The sequence below is a fragment of the Drosophila subobscura genome, chromosome U, assembly GCF_008121235.1.
Source record: "Drosophila subobscura isolate 14011-0131.10 chromosome U, UCBerk_Dsub_1.0, whole genome shotgun sequence".
NCBI classification, from domain to species: domain Eukaryota; kingdom Metazoa; phylum Arthropoda; class Insecta; order Diptera; family Drosophilidae; genus Drosophila; species Drosophila subobscura.
The window spans coordinates 7,139,130-7,156,628 of record NC_048534.1 but is presented as its reverse complement, the minus strand read 5'-3'; the positions used below and the strand labels follow the sequence as shown (position 1 = coordinate 7,156,628).

Sequence of the window (17,499 nt, the reverse complement as noted above, 5' to 3'; positions counted from 1 at the left end):
GAGGTACCACCAATTAGGGTTGTCAAATATATATGAATATATCGATATTTTTTAGATATAAAAATATTTTTATATCGTCATATTTTTTCAAAATGTTCTTATATATTTTGATTGGTCCCAATTATTTGAAATCCCATGGAATTTTAACAGTTTTTCTGGAAAACAGGAAAAAGTGCAATTTATGCAGCAGTAATAGTTTATGTTTTTCCGCAGCGCGCTGAATTTAATTTCAGAAAGTACATAAAAATATCAAAACATTAAATATATCGATATTTTTACAGTGATTTATTTTATTATCACTGATATGATATTTTTTTTAATATTTGACAGCTCTAACACCACCAGTGTTGACTAACAATGAAAATTTTGTGGTGCCAAATATTTTGGTTGCCTTTTTCTCTCGATTTACGGCATATATATGGTATCATTCACGCTGCAACAGTAAAGAAATGAACAATTAGGCTTCCCAGATTTCTTCCTGCTTAAAATTGTTCCTTTTAACTATTTTCGAGATAATGCAGTGCTGCAAAACAATTCGATTTCGCAATGTGTTGACTTTCCATCCCTGGGGAGTTTTTGTTTATATACGCGAGTTTTCGTTTTTGTACAAAATCCACTTAAATGGACGAAATCCTATTCCCCACACAACAAAAGAGCAACTCACTCAGCGATAGCGACGATGTCGATCTCAAGTTCTTCAACACAGCCTCCGGCGAGAGGAAAGACAGCGATACTGCCTCGGACACGGCCAATGAGGCGGACCGTGATGCCAAAGACGGCGACATGGACACAAAAAACGCAGATGGCGATGGCGACTCTGGCGAGCCGGCCCTTAAGAAACTCAAGACCAAGAAGGAGCTCGAGGAGGAGGAGCGCGAACGCATGCAGTGAGTAGCGAATGGAATTTGAAGATGATCAAACCCCAAAAAACGCTCCCTTCTTGCCCAGAGTTTTGGTTTCCAACTTCACGGAGGAGCAGCTGGATCGATATGAAATGTACCGACGCTCGGCGTTTCCCAAGGCGGCCGTCAAGCGGCTGATGCAGACAATAACCGGCTGTTCGGTCTCCCAGAACGTTGTCATAGCCATGTCCGGCATTGCCAAGGTCTTTGTGGGCGAGGTGGTGGAGGAGGCTCTCGACGTGATGGAGGCCCAAGGCGAGTCGGGCGCCCTGCAACCCAAGTTCATACGCGAGGCAGTGCGTCGGCTGCGCACCAAGGATCGCATGCCCATAGGTCGCTACCAGCAGCCATATTTCAGATTAAATTGATTCCAGAACCCCATTGCCCCGTCTAGTGCGTAAGGTATAAATAATATTGATATCGGTTACAAAAGCATCTGTATTGAGTGTGGTTTGTGTCTAGTCTAGGATGTCCTAATGCTAATCCATCCGCCGTGCCTCGGCCTGCATGGTCTGGAGCACAATGTGGGGTACGAGGTGCGTGGAAGCGTAGTTCAGGGGCACCGTTGCCAGTGGCGCCGTACCGTCAGAGGGGAAGTTCAGCTCCTGTGCCATTGGCATGTCCTTGTCTATGACGTCCTGGGCAATCAAAGTCTTTGTCTCCTCGTACTCCATGCCCGCCTCGGGCTTGGCGCCCATCAGCAGCTTGCCCCGCTGCACGCCCATGTACTGGGTGGCCTTTGCGTTGAGCGGCAGCTGGCCGCAGGTGTCGGCGTGCACCTTGCGATGGGCCTGCAGGTTGGAGATGCACGTGAACCGCTTGCCGCAGTTGTTGCATAGGAAACGCTTGATGCCCGTGTGCACCGTCATGTGGGTAAGCAGGCTCTCCCTGTAGGGGTACTCCTTGGGGCAGAGATGGCACTTGTACGGCTTGTACTCCGTGTGCCGCGTCTTCAAGTGCGACTTGTACTGGGCCTTCACCTTGAACGTCTTGCCGCACTTGTCGCACTGGTAGGGCGTCTCCGACTGATGCAGCAGCAGATGCGTTTTGAGGATGCCCGCCGTGGAGAGCCGCTTGCCGCATACGCTGCACTGGTAGAGCGGCAACCGGCCGCAGTCGGAGCGCACATGATCCGAGAGGGAGGTGCGTCCCGTGAACTTCTTGCCGCACTTGTCGCAGATGAGATTGCGGGGCAGATTGCGCGGCTCCTTCTTCGAGTGAAAGTTCTTCTCGTGGTTCTTGAGGCTATCGTGGCCGGTCATGTACTTGTCGCACTTCTCGCAGTACAGAAGCTCCTTGTGCTGCTGGTGGGCATGCTCCGTGGCCAGCTCCTTGCTGGCAAAGAACAGATTGCAGTAGCAGGGACACTTGAAGATCAGACTTCCATCCTCTCCATGGACTTTTAGGTGCGTCTCGAGGCGCTTTTCCACCAGATAGATCTTGCTGCAGATGGGGCACTTGAACACCTCCTCGTCCAGCTTTGCATGCACGTCGACGTCCTTGAAGATGTCCTTGATGTCCTGCTCGTTGAGCTTGTGATCGTCCCGCAGATGCTTTTCATATGGCTTGCGTATGTGATAGATCTTGACGCAGTGCGGACACTTCCAGGTCTTCTCCATCTTGTTGATCATCTTCAGCCGCTCCTTCAGCTCCTTTTTGGTGATCTTGGCCACACGCTTCGGTGTGCTCGTCGGTGCCTCTTCGGGTGTGGGGGATCTGATGGTGCCTCGCTTGCGGTATTTCCGCTTGCCCGTCGAGTCCTTGGGCCGTTTTTTCTTCTCCTCGTAGTTGTGCCTCAGCGACAGGACGTCTTCCTCCGTCTCCGCCGTCTCGGTGTGTTCCCCCAGCGGCACAGCCGCTATCTCGTCTAGGATCCCCCCTCCCGCATGCTCCACTTTGAGGCTCTCGAAGGGCTTCAGGCCATCGCCCTCGTCCGTGCTGAGCAGCACATCCAGCAGCTTGTCCTTCTCGCTGCTAAAAATATCCGCGCTCTCCGTCTTCACAAACAGACTGGCATCCTGGTACTCGAAATCCTCATCGAAGGCCTCCACCTTGACCATGGCCGGTGCGGGCAGCTGGAACTGAGCGGCGTCCGCCTCCTCGTCGCTGTTGTTCGGCTCAAAGTCGGGGCACTCGTCGCCCGAGTCTGAGGACTGCTGCTGGTCGCTCATGTTCTCCTCCTTTAGCTGCGGCGGTGCCGGCACCGTCTTCGCCTTGATTCTGCTGGCCAGGGGAATGTCATCGTCGCTTTCTGATGCTGATGCATCCTCCTCATCCTCATCCGAGGAGGATGCACCTGCTTTTACCTTTGCTCTCTGTCTTGGTCGGCCCTTGGAGGGGCCAGGACTGGGCTCTAGTTTGCCGCAGGTTTCGGGGCGACTGCGTCGATGCTTGGCGAGGTTCGAGGAGCAGGAGAACCGTTCGGAACAGCACTTGCACTCCACTGGGCGCACTCCTCTCGCATCTGTGGGCAGACTCTCCTGAAAGATAAGACGTTTGAGTGCTGCTAATCCATTGGATTCGTGTTGATTCCACTCACCTTAAGGGGCGGCGTCTCGTCTGGATCGCTTGTTTGCTGGCTCTTTGCAGTCTTGGAGTTTCGCTTTCGTTCCTCATCCGCGGCGGGAGCATGCTCACTCTTCACGTGCTGCGTTAGCTCATCCTCATGGCAGTAGCGTGCCTCGCACTGACGGCACTGAAAGCCGCCCGGCGGCTCATGCTTCTTCACATGCTTCACATATCCAGCCAGGGAGATCAAGGCCTTGTTGCACACGGGACAGTGGAGCTTCGGCACTCCATCTGTGGTTATTTCCACCAGCATTTTCTGCACTGCTCCTCCGCTGCTACCGCTGGCCATTGATTCTGCAGCTGGGGAGTGGATTTTCTGATTAGTTTTCGTACATTAAACACTGCAAAGTTCCTCCCTGGTGTGTGAGTGTTGGAGGGGGTTGGGGGCTGGTAATTGCACTTTGACTTCCCAACCGGGACATGACCTACCCATTGCTTGGCTATTCACTTCTCAATTGGCGTCGCCTTTGTGGAACGGGCGCGGGTACATATACAGGTACACCCTCTCCTCTCACAGACACCGCCTGCGCTGCTTCGGCTGAGGGTGTCAGACCGTCTCGTCGTCGCTGGCTTGGGCTGCACTCAAATATCTCCAAAGGACACGATCCTGCTGCATTTTAACGAACACCAAATGGGGGGGCTTATTGTTTGTTGCTTTGTTTTGCGGGTGCAGCACTGGGAAAAAAATTAACAACTTGCTAATACACTTTAAAAAATGAAAATTTGTATATGTCGAGGGTAGGGTTGTCAAAAATATCAATATATCGATATTTTTTCACAATATATTTATATCGTGATATTTGGTTTGCCAAAAGCCTAGTACTCAGATCGAAAAAAATGTGCCGCTAGAAAAATCACGGATGATTTTCGTATGGAACCGATAAGAAATATTTTCGCGCACAAACTACTTTCTAGCAGCTGTACGCCAGGCAGTACTCAGATGGAAAAAAAACTGCCCGATTAAATCTAGAAAATCATCCGATTTTGTTTCTAGCAGCTCGACAAATACAGATCTGTTTTATATTCCAATCCAACGAAAAGGATTCTCCTACATGGATCTATTTTGCTTTCATTGTTCTATTAACCTCTTATTCACTTTTCACACATTTTCAAAAAGGAAAACAAATCCAAACGGCTTCCTGAGATGTGTAACCGCACAGAATGCGGTTTTCACCTTTGGTCACACTCTGCCGCTAGTAAAATATATTGTTTTTTGATCTGAGTACTAGGGTAAAATATCCATCAATATCAAGAATTTATATACTTTATGGGGTACATACATTCACTTTGAGCACAAATACAATATACCCTATTTACTCTTCGAGTACCGGGTATAAAAACACAGAAAAGTGTAATAAGGATTAAAGATGTTATAAACATATGTTAGGTTTCGGTTTTCTATATGGGAACTATTTAGTTAATCTGTGCGCTAAATTGAATATATATAAATCAAATATATCGATATTTTTGCAGTGATATATTTTGTGTCATTTTGATAATTTTTCCAAACAAAATATATCACCGATATGATATTATTTAAATATTTGTCAACCCAAGTCGAGGGTGGCTAGCAGTGTGACCGACAGACAGAAATATACCGTTATATATATTTAAATATACCGTAATCCTAAATCGTTTTCTTCGATTTTGATGTTCTATTTGATATTACTAGCTAGTTAGGAGTTTCCGCACTAAAACTATACTTTTATCCGATTTATGATTGATGATGAGATATGAATCAATTCTCCACAAGATTGGCTAGTTTTCACGACTTCGCTTTGTTGGTATGTTTGCAAATTAGGTTTCAAACTTAGAACACCAACCAACAAAAATAGCATAAAAAGTTAACATTTGCTGAGTGACCATTTGTTGCTTGTCAACATGTTAGTATAGTATAGTATTTTATACCCTATTTCAAAATTGCTCTCAAATAGCTCTCTAAATTATTTTTCTTTGTGCAGCCTGGTGTGGCAATGTAGCCCTGGTCGGAGCGTTCATATCGAATACTAGAGAACTAGTTCGTGAGCGGAACTATCTGTGAAAGAGACAGGAACACTTGCTTTAGTCAGTGGCTTGGCGCGAGAGTTTGAAAATTGAATTTGTAAGTTGAAGGAAATGGGGAAAAGGGAAAGCTAATCCTCGAGTTTATATAAATTGAGCCGCAATCTTATACAAATCTCTGGGAGCACCCTTTTAAGAACCGCTCTGCTCTATATATAGAATATATCAACATGTAAACAACCGTGCAGAGCCATACGCCCACGCCCTGCGCCCACGCTTATCGCTATAATTAGATATGCGTACGTACCATTGATGCGATTATATCCACCAATTTTCTTTCTGATTGAGTGTGACCCAGGGAACAAGAGTTTGCCCTTTACAGTCCGTGTGCACGACACTGATTCCGTTTCGGATTCGGATTCCGCCGATTCCCAATCCCCCAATCCACAATTCAGTATTCCCCCATTGAAAGCACGCCAAGGGCAGGCAGGCACTCTTTGATTTTTGGTGGGTGATTACATTCAGGAAATTTACACTCATGCAGTTTATTGGGCTCGAAGCTTGATTACAATTTAGTGCCCCTGCTATGACTATGACTATGACGACCTACAGCCAGTCCCAGTCCCCCTGCGGACCTGCTAAAAGTGACGTCAATCTGAACATTTGTGTGAATGGAATCGAATCGTGTGTGGGGGGCTTATTTGCATATATAAACAAGTACACGGACGATACGATATATGTATATTTGATGTATGGGGGAAGGTCAATGCTGATGAAGTGCCTTTTTGAAGACACAAATCTATTGAGGCTCGCTTTGAAATCTCATCCCACAAGTCCTGTCTAGACCCTGCTATTAAATTTCAATTATTATAATAACTAGTCAAGAGAAACCCAAACATTTTGGAACACAGAACAGCCATTTCGGTAGTCATGCAAGGGCTTTCCTCTCCCCTCCACCTGTGTATAGTCCGTTTATTGTGTTGGTTTTATTATGCAAATTTACATTAATTTTTCGTTTGCTGTACACGTGAGTTGCAGGCATTGGCATTGGCTGTTGCACTTTGCAACTGTTGCTGACTGCGTTTTGGGGCAAATCGTTGGCAAATGTCATTAAATATGCACAAATCGTAGGACATATGTACATATAATGGGGGGAACCCCCAGTTGCGCTCCTTCCTGTAGCTTTTGCTCCTCGTGTGTGCTTGTGTGCTTCTCCCTTGAGATTAGCGTGCAAGGACATTTTGGCATCTTTTGTTTTATAAATAGCCGCCTTTGATAGACAATTAAAAATGTATTTGGCTTTCGGCATAGGCATCCGTCCTCTCCTATCAATAGATGGCAGATTGCACTGCAAGAAACGAACACGTGATTCGCATCTTGGGCGCTTTTTTTTCTTACCTCACAAGTTGTTAGCCTTAAGAAATGTTGTCCTACCGCCCCCGCCCTGCCCTGCTCTCTGACATGTCTAAGCACTTTGTACAAATTGTCAACGCTGCTGTTGCTGCTGCGTCGTCCTTCTACGCATAGAGCGGACTGAACAACAGGAGCCTCTGCCTCAGCATCAGCATCAGCAACAGCCTCGGCAACAAAGGCTTCAGGTTATTGCATGCATTTTAATTAGTAGACAAGCCAAGTGGGCTGCCACTATATAGAGGCAGGCAGGCAGGCCCATATGCATATACACACGATTGTAGGAGGCCCTAGCTATGTACGGATATGTATAGCATTGGATGAATTGCCTCTGCCTGTGCCTCTCTGTGCGTGGGTGATGCCAAGAGTTCCGAGATGCATCTGCATCTGATTATGATTTGAATGATTTATAAATGGCATCCATTCGATTATCCAGAGATGAAAGAGTATCGAACTGACAGCAGATGACATCGATAGGGCACTCTCCATCCGCCCGTTCCTTCCTTCCTTCCTTCTTATTTGCTGTGCATAAACAAATCTCGGCTCATCAGCGTCACAAACAAGACAATGATATATGGATTTCGGGGGAAGCCTTTGTCAATTCAAACTATTCTCGTGGCACCCCCATGACCCATATCTCATTCGCTTACCCCCCCACAGTCGCTGAGCTGTAAGCGTGGAAAGTCAGCGCAGAGCTTCCTCTCAATCTATCATTCTGCCCTCGCTCTTTCTGCCATCACCCCACCCACCATCGTCACGTTCTGCGCTAGTTTCTTGTATTTATTTTTAAATTGTTTCACACACACACACACACACACATACAGCTATACACAACCACAAGGAGAAACATACACGTGCCCTCTCTCTCCCGCTCCTCTCTCTCTCTTCTCTGGTATTCGCATCCTCCATGGAGGACGCCGGCGACGACGACAACTCATGTTTGTATTGGTGTGGTGAGTGCTAGACTGTGTTTGTGTGTGTGCGTGTTTGTCTATAAAAACGTGGAGAAAAAAGGAAATACTACAAGGAAATTACGTATAGAGAATATAGGATACCCGCTAATTAGGCTTGAATTTATTATAGATATTGCAATTGGTTCTGGAGTATTTTAGCAGACTTTGAGGGATAGAAACTGAGATAAGGCAGGTGGAATCACAATGAGAACTAGGCAGATGACTAGCATGAGGAATTCCAATGGAATATAGAATAATATCTTTCCATAGATCAATCGCTTGGGTTATGCGATTATAGCCTTGAATCCGTATCAAACTTTGGCAGCTAGCTAGCAAGAGGTGTTCCAAGGGATTCTAATACATTTGATCCTCTACAATTCTACAAATAAAATGTTAGATCTTTCTGTAGGTCTATCGGTTGGTGTCTGCCTCTAGGTGTTATACCCTCACCGATTAACGGGTATACAAACACACAACAACAACAACAAGAAATCTGTGTGGCTCTCGCATCTGTCAAGCAACCAAATACCCCGCCACCACGCGTGTCCCATCGCTGCCTTGCTGTATGTCTCTGTCTCTCTATCTGCTTTGTGTGTGTGTCTGTGTGTGTGTGTGAGTGCGGGTTTGTATGTAAATGTCCTTGAGTGCTTGACGGATGACATTCATAAACGTCACTTCAATTACCTCCACGCGCCAACGCCATCGCCATCGCCATCGCCAGCGACGATGCGGCACCATCCCTGGTCGCCAGACCTCCTCCATTTCTCCATTTATCCCCCTGCTGCCCGACAATCGTTTACCGCGAAACTTGTAAAAAGTCAGTCAGCCAAAAATTAAAGTACTTTCCACTTTTCCGCTTTAAGAATTTCTTGGGAAAAGTTTCCTTTTCTTTTTGCATTCTCTTTATTTTCTCCCTCCATATTTTGTTTACTTTTTATGCTGATGCAGCAAAACTATCCACAGATAAATTGATAAAATGTTGCGACAGAAGGCGACACCGACACCATGGGAACAGCAGGGCAACACCAGGGTTGGGGCATTCGCTATCTGATGGATGTCAACTTTGAAACTATTTTGGCTGGCACACCATCCCCGAGATGACTAAAGAGGGATCACCAGCATTTAACTGCTTTAAATATGAATATTCTGGGTTCTTCAGGGTATTTATTAGCCTTCTATAAGCGATTCCACTATTATAGCGTTCGGGGTGTTTCCCCAAATAAAAGGTCTTTCTGGCCTTTACCGACCTGATCTTGATTCATGGTCTGCCATTGATTTTCTCTCGACAGCCTCCAGAATGGGGCGTAGGGTCTTGAAACATTTGCGGCATTCGTTTATGTGTGTGTTCTGCTGTATTTGTGTTAGTGTGTGTTTGTTACGGTTTCCTTCACTTACACTTGTCCTTACAAATTTGTCCTTTTCTCAAATGTGAAAAGACGCATAATGTCCTTTTTGCCCGCCTTCCTGCTCCGTCTCTCTGTTTTATCCGCCTGTGCCCGCTGGTCGTTCTCTACATCCTCCATCCCTCCCTCCCTCCTCCTTCTCGTTTTTCTCCCTCTTTTCTTTCGCTTCTCTTCTTTTGTTGCTGTTGCTGTTGTTTTTTCGGTGCATTTTATATTTCTTTTTTTGTTGACGACATTTTGTGTGTCGTTTCTCTTTCTTTTACTTTTGCTTTTGCTTTTCTTTCGTTTTTGTTTTGTCCTTTCTCTCACTCACTCTCTCTCGCTCTCGCTTCCCCCCTCTGATACTCTCTGCTGACGTTGGCTGCTGTCATGCTGCTGCTGCTGCTGCTGCTGGCGTTTGCCGCCCACATTTGCTACTTGTAAATTATTTGCATTAGTAGCCACTTGTGCTTTGTGTTGTTTGTATTAGTATTAGTATGTATCTGTGTGCTGTGCGTTTAGTTGCGGCTCAGCAAGGCAGATGCAAAAATAGGGAAAGGCAACACAGCCTTCGGGGAGCCTTCGGAACCTTCGAGCTATTGCTGGAAAAGCATTCAAACAGCGCGAAAGACCCACAAAAGTGTGTTCGTGCCTTACCCCTCCATGAAATTTAACTTGCTTTTTGTCCTGGGGCAACTTTCAGTGCTCCTTGCCTCCCGTTCATTCCCGCTTTTGGGGATGAATCCACTCAAAGTGGAACTTGACCCACTGTGCGTCGTGGCCCCCGCCGTGTGCGTGTTTGTTTAGACACACACATAGATACACACACTCGTACCCACACATACATACATACATTTGTATATATTTTCGCATTGAAATTTCCATTTTTCTTTTCGTTTTGTTGCTGTTCCTTTGGCCTGTTCTTTCCTTCCTCTCCATCGTGCGCGGCATCGTCTCATTCTTTTTGTTCGTGTGTTGGCCTGGCCTGCACTTAAATTAACTGATTGCAACATTCTATACAGCTTTTTATGGGGGCTGCTTAGCCTTTTGCATAGTTTTTCGAGGGGTTGAAGGATGGTTTGGGCTTGGTTTGGGTTTGGTTTGGTTTGGGATGGCTGGCCGCATGGGAGTTCTCTCTTTTAAGTGGCTAGTAAATGTGGTTTCTTCGTGTCGTCTCCATGTCTCTCTGCTCTCGGGGTTTTCTCTTTGAACGTGTGCTAAACATGTTATGCAGGATTGCGTGCTCACAACGTGGCGTATGCGCAATATTTACTTATTGCTTGTGGCTGAAACTGAAACTGAGATGCATTGAAATAGGCCCAGGCAGTGGGCCCAGCCAAAAGTCAGGGCCAACTCTGCGACTCGGCTAATTGAGTATACGACATGTGTGCCCCCCGCCTCCGGGGATGATTGGCCGAAAGATTGTATCCCAAAGATACTTTTGCATACTTTGCGGCACCCCAGAGAATCCTCCTCCGTTTCGCATGCGAGAGGCAGAGGCAGAAGCAGACCTCTTTCGGGAGCACGCGTATAAGCCCTTAGAGGGTTGCCCATAATAGGCCCTGCAATCGATGGGCCTGAAAATAAATTCATTTGGACGGGCGGACGGAGGGGAAGCTGCCGAACAAATGGCCAGAACAATTTACATAATCACTGAACATTCAGCGGCAGGCGCAAGTCGCAGTCCCAAATATAGAAACCAAATGGGAACCGGAAATAGAAAGCCGAACGAGAACAGTGAGTGGAGCAGGGTCGAGCAGTCAAGCAGAATGAGTATGCCCCAACAGTGTGTGTTTTATTCGGACTTGTCCTTCGCCTCGCAGCGATTTATCAAAGTTCATTGAAATTGTTTGTTTGTACCCCCCCTGCCATGCCACTGCCACCGAAAACCTCCAGCCTCAGCTCCAAACATGTCCTTGACAGGGTAAGGGGGTGGCAAGAGTCGACCTTGCGGGTGCTGGTGCTGGTGCTGCTGTTTCTGCCACTGATTCTGCTGCTGCTGCTGATGATGATGACTACGTCATTCATTAAAATTTTCGCCCAGTTATAAGTTTGGGCATTAAGCAGCATTGAGATGTCAAGCGAATTACAGAAGCCCCAAACAAATGCCATAAAAGCCATTCCCCTCTCCCCCTGCCAACGCCACTGCCCCTTTCACACTGTTCACAAAACTTTTGCCTGTTTTTCTTTTTCTTTTTGCGTTCCTTTTGCCTTTTTTTTTGCCATGGATTTGATTTATGACCTCCCAAAGGGAGATGCAAACGTGAGGGGGAAAGGGCTCTGTGGGAAATGTTATTCATGGGCTTTCCTCGTGTCACGTGCTCATCTCTCTCTCTGTGGCAAATGAAAAGTCAATGCTCAGCCCTTGATTAATACACATATTATATGCTTTATTAAGCAGATGCCAAGCCCATCTGTTCTATTGTTGTAGAGGGAACGATCTCTTTTGTCCAGAGTTTGTCTTGACTCCATCTACTGCTCCGCCAGGATGGGATGTTCTCCCCCTTTGCGCCACCTCCCACAAATTATAATTATAAATGGCATTTTTATGATGCCTGAAAATAAATGATACTTGAACGCAGAACCCGGAATATGCCGAGCCCCTCCACTGATACGAGACTTTGCCAATTTTGCGCCCATCTGGCTGTCTGGCTGTCTGGCTCTCGTGTCAAAAAAAAACAGGTACAAAGTCCACCAACTCTCGACCAGACACAGAGCAGAGAGAAGAAACATCAGAGAAAACACGAATAAATAAACCTAAAAACCTAATGCTCTGTGTTTCTCGTTTGACTACGAATTAGCAATACCCTGTCATGGCCGAAAGATAAGAAAGTTGCGAGAACTGAAGTCCCAGGTGCGTGCGGTAGAAAACTGAACTTTGGAGTATGCCCCGGAGCCAGATTCTTCTCCGTAGCATACGCTGGAAAGGAGAAGAGAGTCACCGATCGCACCTACGACAGCTACGACTGGTTTTTGGATTGTCTAATCAGAGAGGAGAGCGAGAAGCGGAGAGCGGAGTGCGAGATTGGCTGATACTATAAAAGACAGGCGCGCACTCCGTCTGGTGTTAATTCATCCACAATACGAACAGGTTTCAGACGTCATTCAGAATGTGGTTTGCTATTTTGTTTTTGCTGGCACTGCCGCTGATCGTTCTCGTGTACTTTGAACTGAGGGCCAGCCGTCGCAGGCAAATGCTCAAGGAATTCAATGGACCCACTCCTGTGCCCGTGCTGGGCAATGCCAATCGTGCGGGCAACACTCCCGCAGGTTAGTCATGATTAACCCAGAGCTGCCCCCAAGCAAAGGGGGCTCGTCCATGCCCCGTCTAGACGCTGGGTCCGATAGTGCAATCAGTTGGTCGTTGTTCTAGGCGGTGATTGCGATTAGAACAATAAAAAAGTGGGCTCGTGCCAAAGATCGCAGTGACCTAATTACGCTCTCGCTCTCGTGACTGTTCCACAGAGATACTGGCGACAATATTCGACTGGTGGCAAGAGTACGGCAAGGATAACTTTGTCTTCTGGATCGGCTATACACCGCACATAGCCATCACCAATCCGAAGCACCTGGAGTACATTCTGAACAGCCAAACGCTGATACAGAAGTCCGCCGTTTATGACCTGCTGCATCCGTGGCTGGGCTACGGACTGCTGACCAGCCATGGCAGCAAGTGGCACAAACACCGCAAGATGATCACGCCCTCGTTCCACTTCAACATTCTGCAGGACTTTCACGAGGTGATGAATGAGAACTCCACGAAGTTTATGGCACAACTGAGGCGGGATGCCGCCGGGGATAGCATCATAGATTTCCAGGATCAAACGCATTACCTCACGCTGGACGTGATCTGTGACACGGCCATGGGTGTGCCCATCAATGCGATGGAGCACCGCAACTCTGCCATTGTGCAGGCCTTCAAAGAGTGAGTGGAAGTGATGGTCTTGCCTTGAATCCGCAGCTAATCTTCGTTCCTACAGCATGTGCCTGAGCGTCAACATTCGAGCCTTCCATCCGTTCAAGCGCTCCAATCGCATACACAGTCTGTCGCCCGAGTATGCGGCCTACCAGCGTACGCTGAAGACGCTCCAGGACTTCACCTACGACATCATTGAGAAGCGCGTGGAGACGCTGCAGGCGGGAGTCAAGAACGAGTCGGATTCCTCCTCGCCGCGGAAGAAGATGGCCTTCCTGGACACGTTGCTCTCCTCGACCGTCGACGGTCGTCCACTGACACGCCAGGAGATCTACGAGGAGGTGTCCACGTTTATGTTCGAGGGTCACGACACAACCACCTCAGGAGTGGCATTTGCTGGCTATCTCCTCTCCAGGCACCCAGAAGCGCAGGTATTTGAGCGCCCAGTATTCCCCTTGCTCGGCTAAAGACATTTTTCGAATCACAGCAAAAGATGTACGAGGAGCAGTGCGATGTCATGGGCAGCGAGCTGGACAGGGATGCCACCTTCCAGGAGATAGCGCAGATGAAGTATCTCGATCTGTTCATCAAGGAGGCCCAGCGTGTGTACCCCAGTGTGCCCATAATTGGCCGCTATGCGGACAAGGACTACATGATCAGTAAGCGGACGCTTCAAACACTTTGTTAAAGCGACACCCAATTGACACTTATTTTCCCTTTTCGCAGATGGCACCCTCGTGCCCAAGGGAACAACTCTCAATCTGGCGCTCGTTTTGCTCGGCTACAACGATCGCATCTTTAGGGATCCCCACCACTTCCGACCGGAGCGATTCGAACAAGAGAAGCCCGGCCCATTCGAGTATGTGCCGTTCAGTGCCGGTCCACGCAATTGTATTGGACAGAAGTTTGCCCTACTTGAGCTGAAGACTGTGATCTCAAAGCTTGTGCGCTCCTTCGAGGTGCTACCCGCCGTCGATGAACTCCTCTCCACCGATGGGGAGTTGAACACCTACCTGGGAATGGCGCCCGACAAAAAGCAGAAGCGAGAGGCGAGCCGCCACAAGTACGATCCCATTCTATCCGCCGTGCTCACACTTAAGTCTGACAATGGCCTCCATTTGCGCCTCAGGGAGCGCAGGCACTAGTTTTGGCTATAGGTTTACTCTTTTATTTCTAGTTTATCAATTAATATATGGACTTTTGACCATTTATTCCTTTAATAAGTCATTTATCTTCATCTGTAGTCCAAAGGAAAGACCATCTTTCCCTTCTACCCATGGCACCAGAGAGTCCAAGAATGAGGAGTACGAACGCACAATATATCTTCATTTTCAGTTTGCAACTGACTTGTGTCTGACTTGTGCCTTCAGTCTGTGGAAGTTATACAAGAATAATGCCCAGCCAAATCGAATTCGCAATGGAATTATACGAGCTGTTTGCATAACAAACAGCCGGTTTTTTGTTCGAATTCCTGATTAAGTGTGCAGATCTTTGGTTCACAAAAATCGCTTAAGAGATCTAACAATATGCACAGCCAAAACGGTTTCTGTGACGCATAGTTCTGTCCTTTAAATAATAAGAGTTAGAGAATAAAGCATTTATTTAAATTGTTTTCTTTTTATTTGTCAACATTATTTCTTTTTAGCTATATACCTTTATTACCATTTCTCAAATTTTCTTGGCATTCAAAAAAATATAATTTGTCGAGGTGCTCAAAATAGGCATTTTTTGCGATGTGACTTCATTGTTGCACTTAAGTCTTTTTCCGCTGAGTTATTTCTCCAGGTTTTGAAACGCGATATAGTCTCTAGAAAATCACGGGTGCAATGAATTACAGTAAGCAACTTTTTTACCATTAAAATATATTGTGTAGAGCCACCATGGTATTTAGCAAGCTTAGCTTTGGATTCAGTGGAGCTTTTTTATCGCAATACAAATAATTTATTGGCACGCGAAATTTTCTTTTATCAATTTAGTCTTATAAATCCAAAAGTGACCTTTGCTAAAACTCCCGTTAAAACGACAAGATTTATCAAAACCGTCTGAAACACTCCCAGCGATGAGCTGATAGAAAATACTAATCGAACAAATTATTTATGGGCGGTTAGAAATGCGTTATATTGGTAAGTTCGATTACTTTTTTTCAACTCGCCCTCGTAATTGTATTGAATCAAAGAGTCGGGTTTATTTTCTCTTGTTAAAAGACCATCCTACTCCAATATTTGCCATGGCCCCAGCGAGTCCAAGAAGTACAAGTGCTCCAACATAATATATCTTCATTTTCAGTTTGTAAATGATTTGTTCTCTCCGACTTCTGTGGCTTTTATTTATCTTAAAAAAAACACTTTTCTAATCGAATTGGCAATGGAATTATTCGATATTTCGATGCAGTTGCGTATCTAATGTCCAAAAACCCAAAAGACACACTCAAAATTCATATGACCGTGAAACTATTAAACTTTCTGGATAGTTATTTGAATGACACGAGTTTTCTTTCCACTTTCGAAACAGATAAAAACGCTTCTTAAAGTCAGAATCCGAACATGTTTCGCACTCTCTCTGGCTCCCGCTTGTTTCCGTAAATATTTGATATGACAATGGGTGTGGGAGTGGAGTTGGGATGTGGATCTGGGATCTGGGGATTGGTGCGGTTGAGAGTTGGGGGCGTTGGAGGAAGGGCTGGCTGGCATTGTTGTGCGTAGAAATATCCGAGGTATGCGGCGTACCAAGCCGGGCATAATCAAAATACAATTGTGCGTGGAGTGGAGTGTGCTTGTCTGTGTATTTATATCTGTATCTGGGGGAGTATCTGTGTGTATGTGTTTGAGAGTGTTTGTACCGCATCCACAAACGTTTATTTCTTTCTTTCTTTTGGTGTTTGTCTGAAGAGGGAGGGAGGACGCAGGGAGGCTACCTGGAGGACTAGTAAGGCCAAGAAAAAGAGAGAGAGAGAGAGCGCCCAAACAGCTGCGCGCGCTCTCTCCCTGAGCCCCAAAGTATGCTATAAACTGGAAGAAGAGAGAGGGAGAGAGAAAGAGAGAGTGAGCTGAGTCGGAGAGTATGTTTGCCTGTTTTGGGTTAATGCAAATATATGCGAACGGAAAGCATCGTAAATTAATTAATTATAAATCGAAGCAACAAAAGATGGCACCAGCCAGGAGACAGAAGATACCGGAGCACCAGGAGACACAGCCAGGAGACAAGAGCCGGGAGGGAGCCCATTAGCCGAGCACGAGCACGAGCCTGGAGCCGGAGTCTCCTCTCTCTCTCTCTCGCTCGTATTCCCTCGTCGTCTACTGTTCGTCATTTTGCCATCGGGCTTCCAATGGCTTCGTGCCCAGTGGGTCTCCAGGTTCGTGGTCGCCTGTCGGGGCCCCACAACGTTTTCGGGCGCTGCGCTGACAACATCCTCGCAGGACCAACGAGCGGACGGTGCGTCCAACGGGTCTCCTCCCCTATGTGTATGTGTGTGCAGAAATTGTTAACCGTGTGCCTGCCAGTCCCCGTGCTCGTGTGTGTGTCCTGTGACTGTGTCCCGTGTCCGTGTGAGGTGTTGGAAAATTTATTGCAGTTTGAAATCAAAGGAAAAACTTAAACCAAACCAAAGCAAGCCCCAAATCGGATTCACTCGTAGCAGAAATCCTGGAATAATCGGGGCGCATACATTTTCTATTTGGGAAAATCAGAGACATGCGGTGAAAACCCAATTCAAAGCCAATTTTTATATAATCAAGCAATAAAAAGCCGCAGAACGGCTGGGGGGATGGTTGGTGCAAGGTGTGGGGAGGGGCACGGGCACAGGCAAAGCGTTTTTTCGGTCGTCTGTGTGAGTGCAGAAACGTTAATGGCAGGCAGCCTACGTTTGTGTCCTGTGCCTGTGTGTAACTGTGTATGTGTTTTGTGTGTGTGTGTGTGTGTGTGTGTGTGCGTTCTCGTGCTTGAGGCCTTTTTCATAAAGAGGTCAAAACGTTGCTTTCTGCTCTGCCTGTTCTCTGGGCTGTGTGCAAAAGTTCTGCTTTCTGCCATGCTTGTTTCCATTTCTTTTCTTTTTTTCCCCTTTTGCGGGCTGGTCAAGAAGAAAATTTAACAGTCAGACATTCCGCAGTGCCTCGAGCCACGGCTGAGTCCGTTACCGTATCCGACCCCGTTCTTAAAGTGGCCACCAGCCCCGCCCCTTTAAAGTTTCCCCGAAAGCAAATGATATAACAATTAGCAAAGCGAGACCCAAAGCATGCTTAAAGCATTTTCTAGCCAAAAAATCCTTCGGGTAAGAAGATCTTTGATGCGGTTTCACTGGCATACTTTTGGGACAAGAATTCCTTGGCAGAAATTACATAAATGAGGCGTTTCGTTTCCAGGATCCATAG

The 17,499-nt window shown here is 46.7% G+C and overlaps 3 protein-coding genes and 1 long non-coding RNA gene across 5 annotated transcripts; 2 read left to right on the top strand and 2 right to left on the bottom strand.

Moving 5' to 3' along the window:
- The first annotated feature begins 538 nt into the window (after positions 1 to 538).
- On the top strand, positions 539 to 1,337 carry LOC117900320 (transcription initiation factor TFIID subunit 11). The gene is made up of 2 exons (XM_034810652.1): positions 539 to 887; positions 949 to 1,337. The coding sequence occupies exons 1-2, from the start codon at positions 622 to 624 to the stop codon at positions 1,268 to 1,270; spliced, it is 588 nt and encodes a 195-aa protein (XP_034666543.1). The 5' UTR covers positions 539 to 621; the 3' UTR covers positions 1,271 to 1,337.
- On the bottom strand, positions 1,323 to 4,185 carry LOC117900312 (gastrula zinc finger protein xFG20-1). 2 transcript variants are annotated; one of them, XM_034810641.1, is made up of 3 exons: positions 3,900 to 4,185; positions 3,442 to 3,770; positions 1,323 to 3,382 (listed from the first exon to the last, which is right to left on the bottom strand). In XM_034810641.1, exons 1-3 carry the CDS (start codon positions 3,901 to 3,903, stop codon positions 1,382 to 1,384), a joined length of 2,334 nt encoding a protein of 777 aa, XP_034666532.1. In that variant the 5' UTR covers positions 3,904 to 4,185; the 3' UTR covers positions 1,323 to 1,381. The 2 variants fall into 2 exon arrangements, with proteins under 2 accessions (XP_034666532.1, XP_034666533.1); XM_034810642.1 differs by having other exon boundaries at positions 3,442 to 3,767.
- Positions 4,186 to 12,296: 8,111 nt separating this feature from the next.
- Positions 12,297 to 14,343, top strand: LOC117900315 (cytochrome P450 4e3). The gene is made up of 5 exons (XM_034810644.1): positions 12,297 to 12,486; positions 12,682 to 13,141; positions 13,197 to 13,563; positions 13,620 to 13,791; positions 13,859 to 14,343. The coding sequence occupies exons 1-5, from the start codon at positions 12,327 to 12,329 to the stop codon at positions 14,275 to 14,277; spliced, it is 1,578 nt and encodes a 525-aa protein (XP_034666535.1). The 5' UTR covers positions 12,297 to 12,326; the 3' UTR covers positions 14,278 to 14,343.
- A 390-nt stretch (positions 14,344 to 14,733) lies between these two features.
- Positions 14,734 to 15,444, bottom strand: LOC117900323. Its single transcript, XR_004649276.1, has 2 exons — positions 15,270 to 15,444; positions 14,734 to 15,209 (listed from the first exon to the last, which is right to left on the bottom strand). It is a non-coding gene; the product is annotated as an uncharacterized LOC117900323 (long non-coding RNA).
- Positions 15,445 to 17,499: the final 2,055 nt, after the last annotated feature.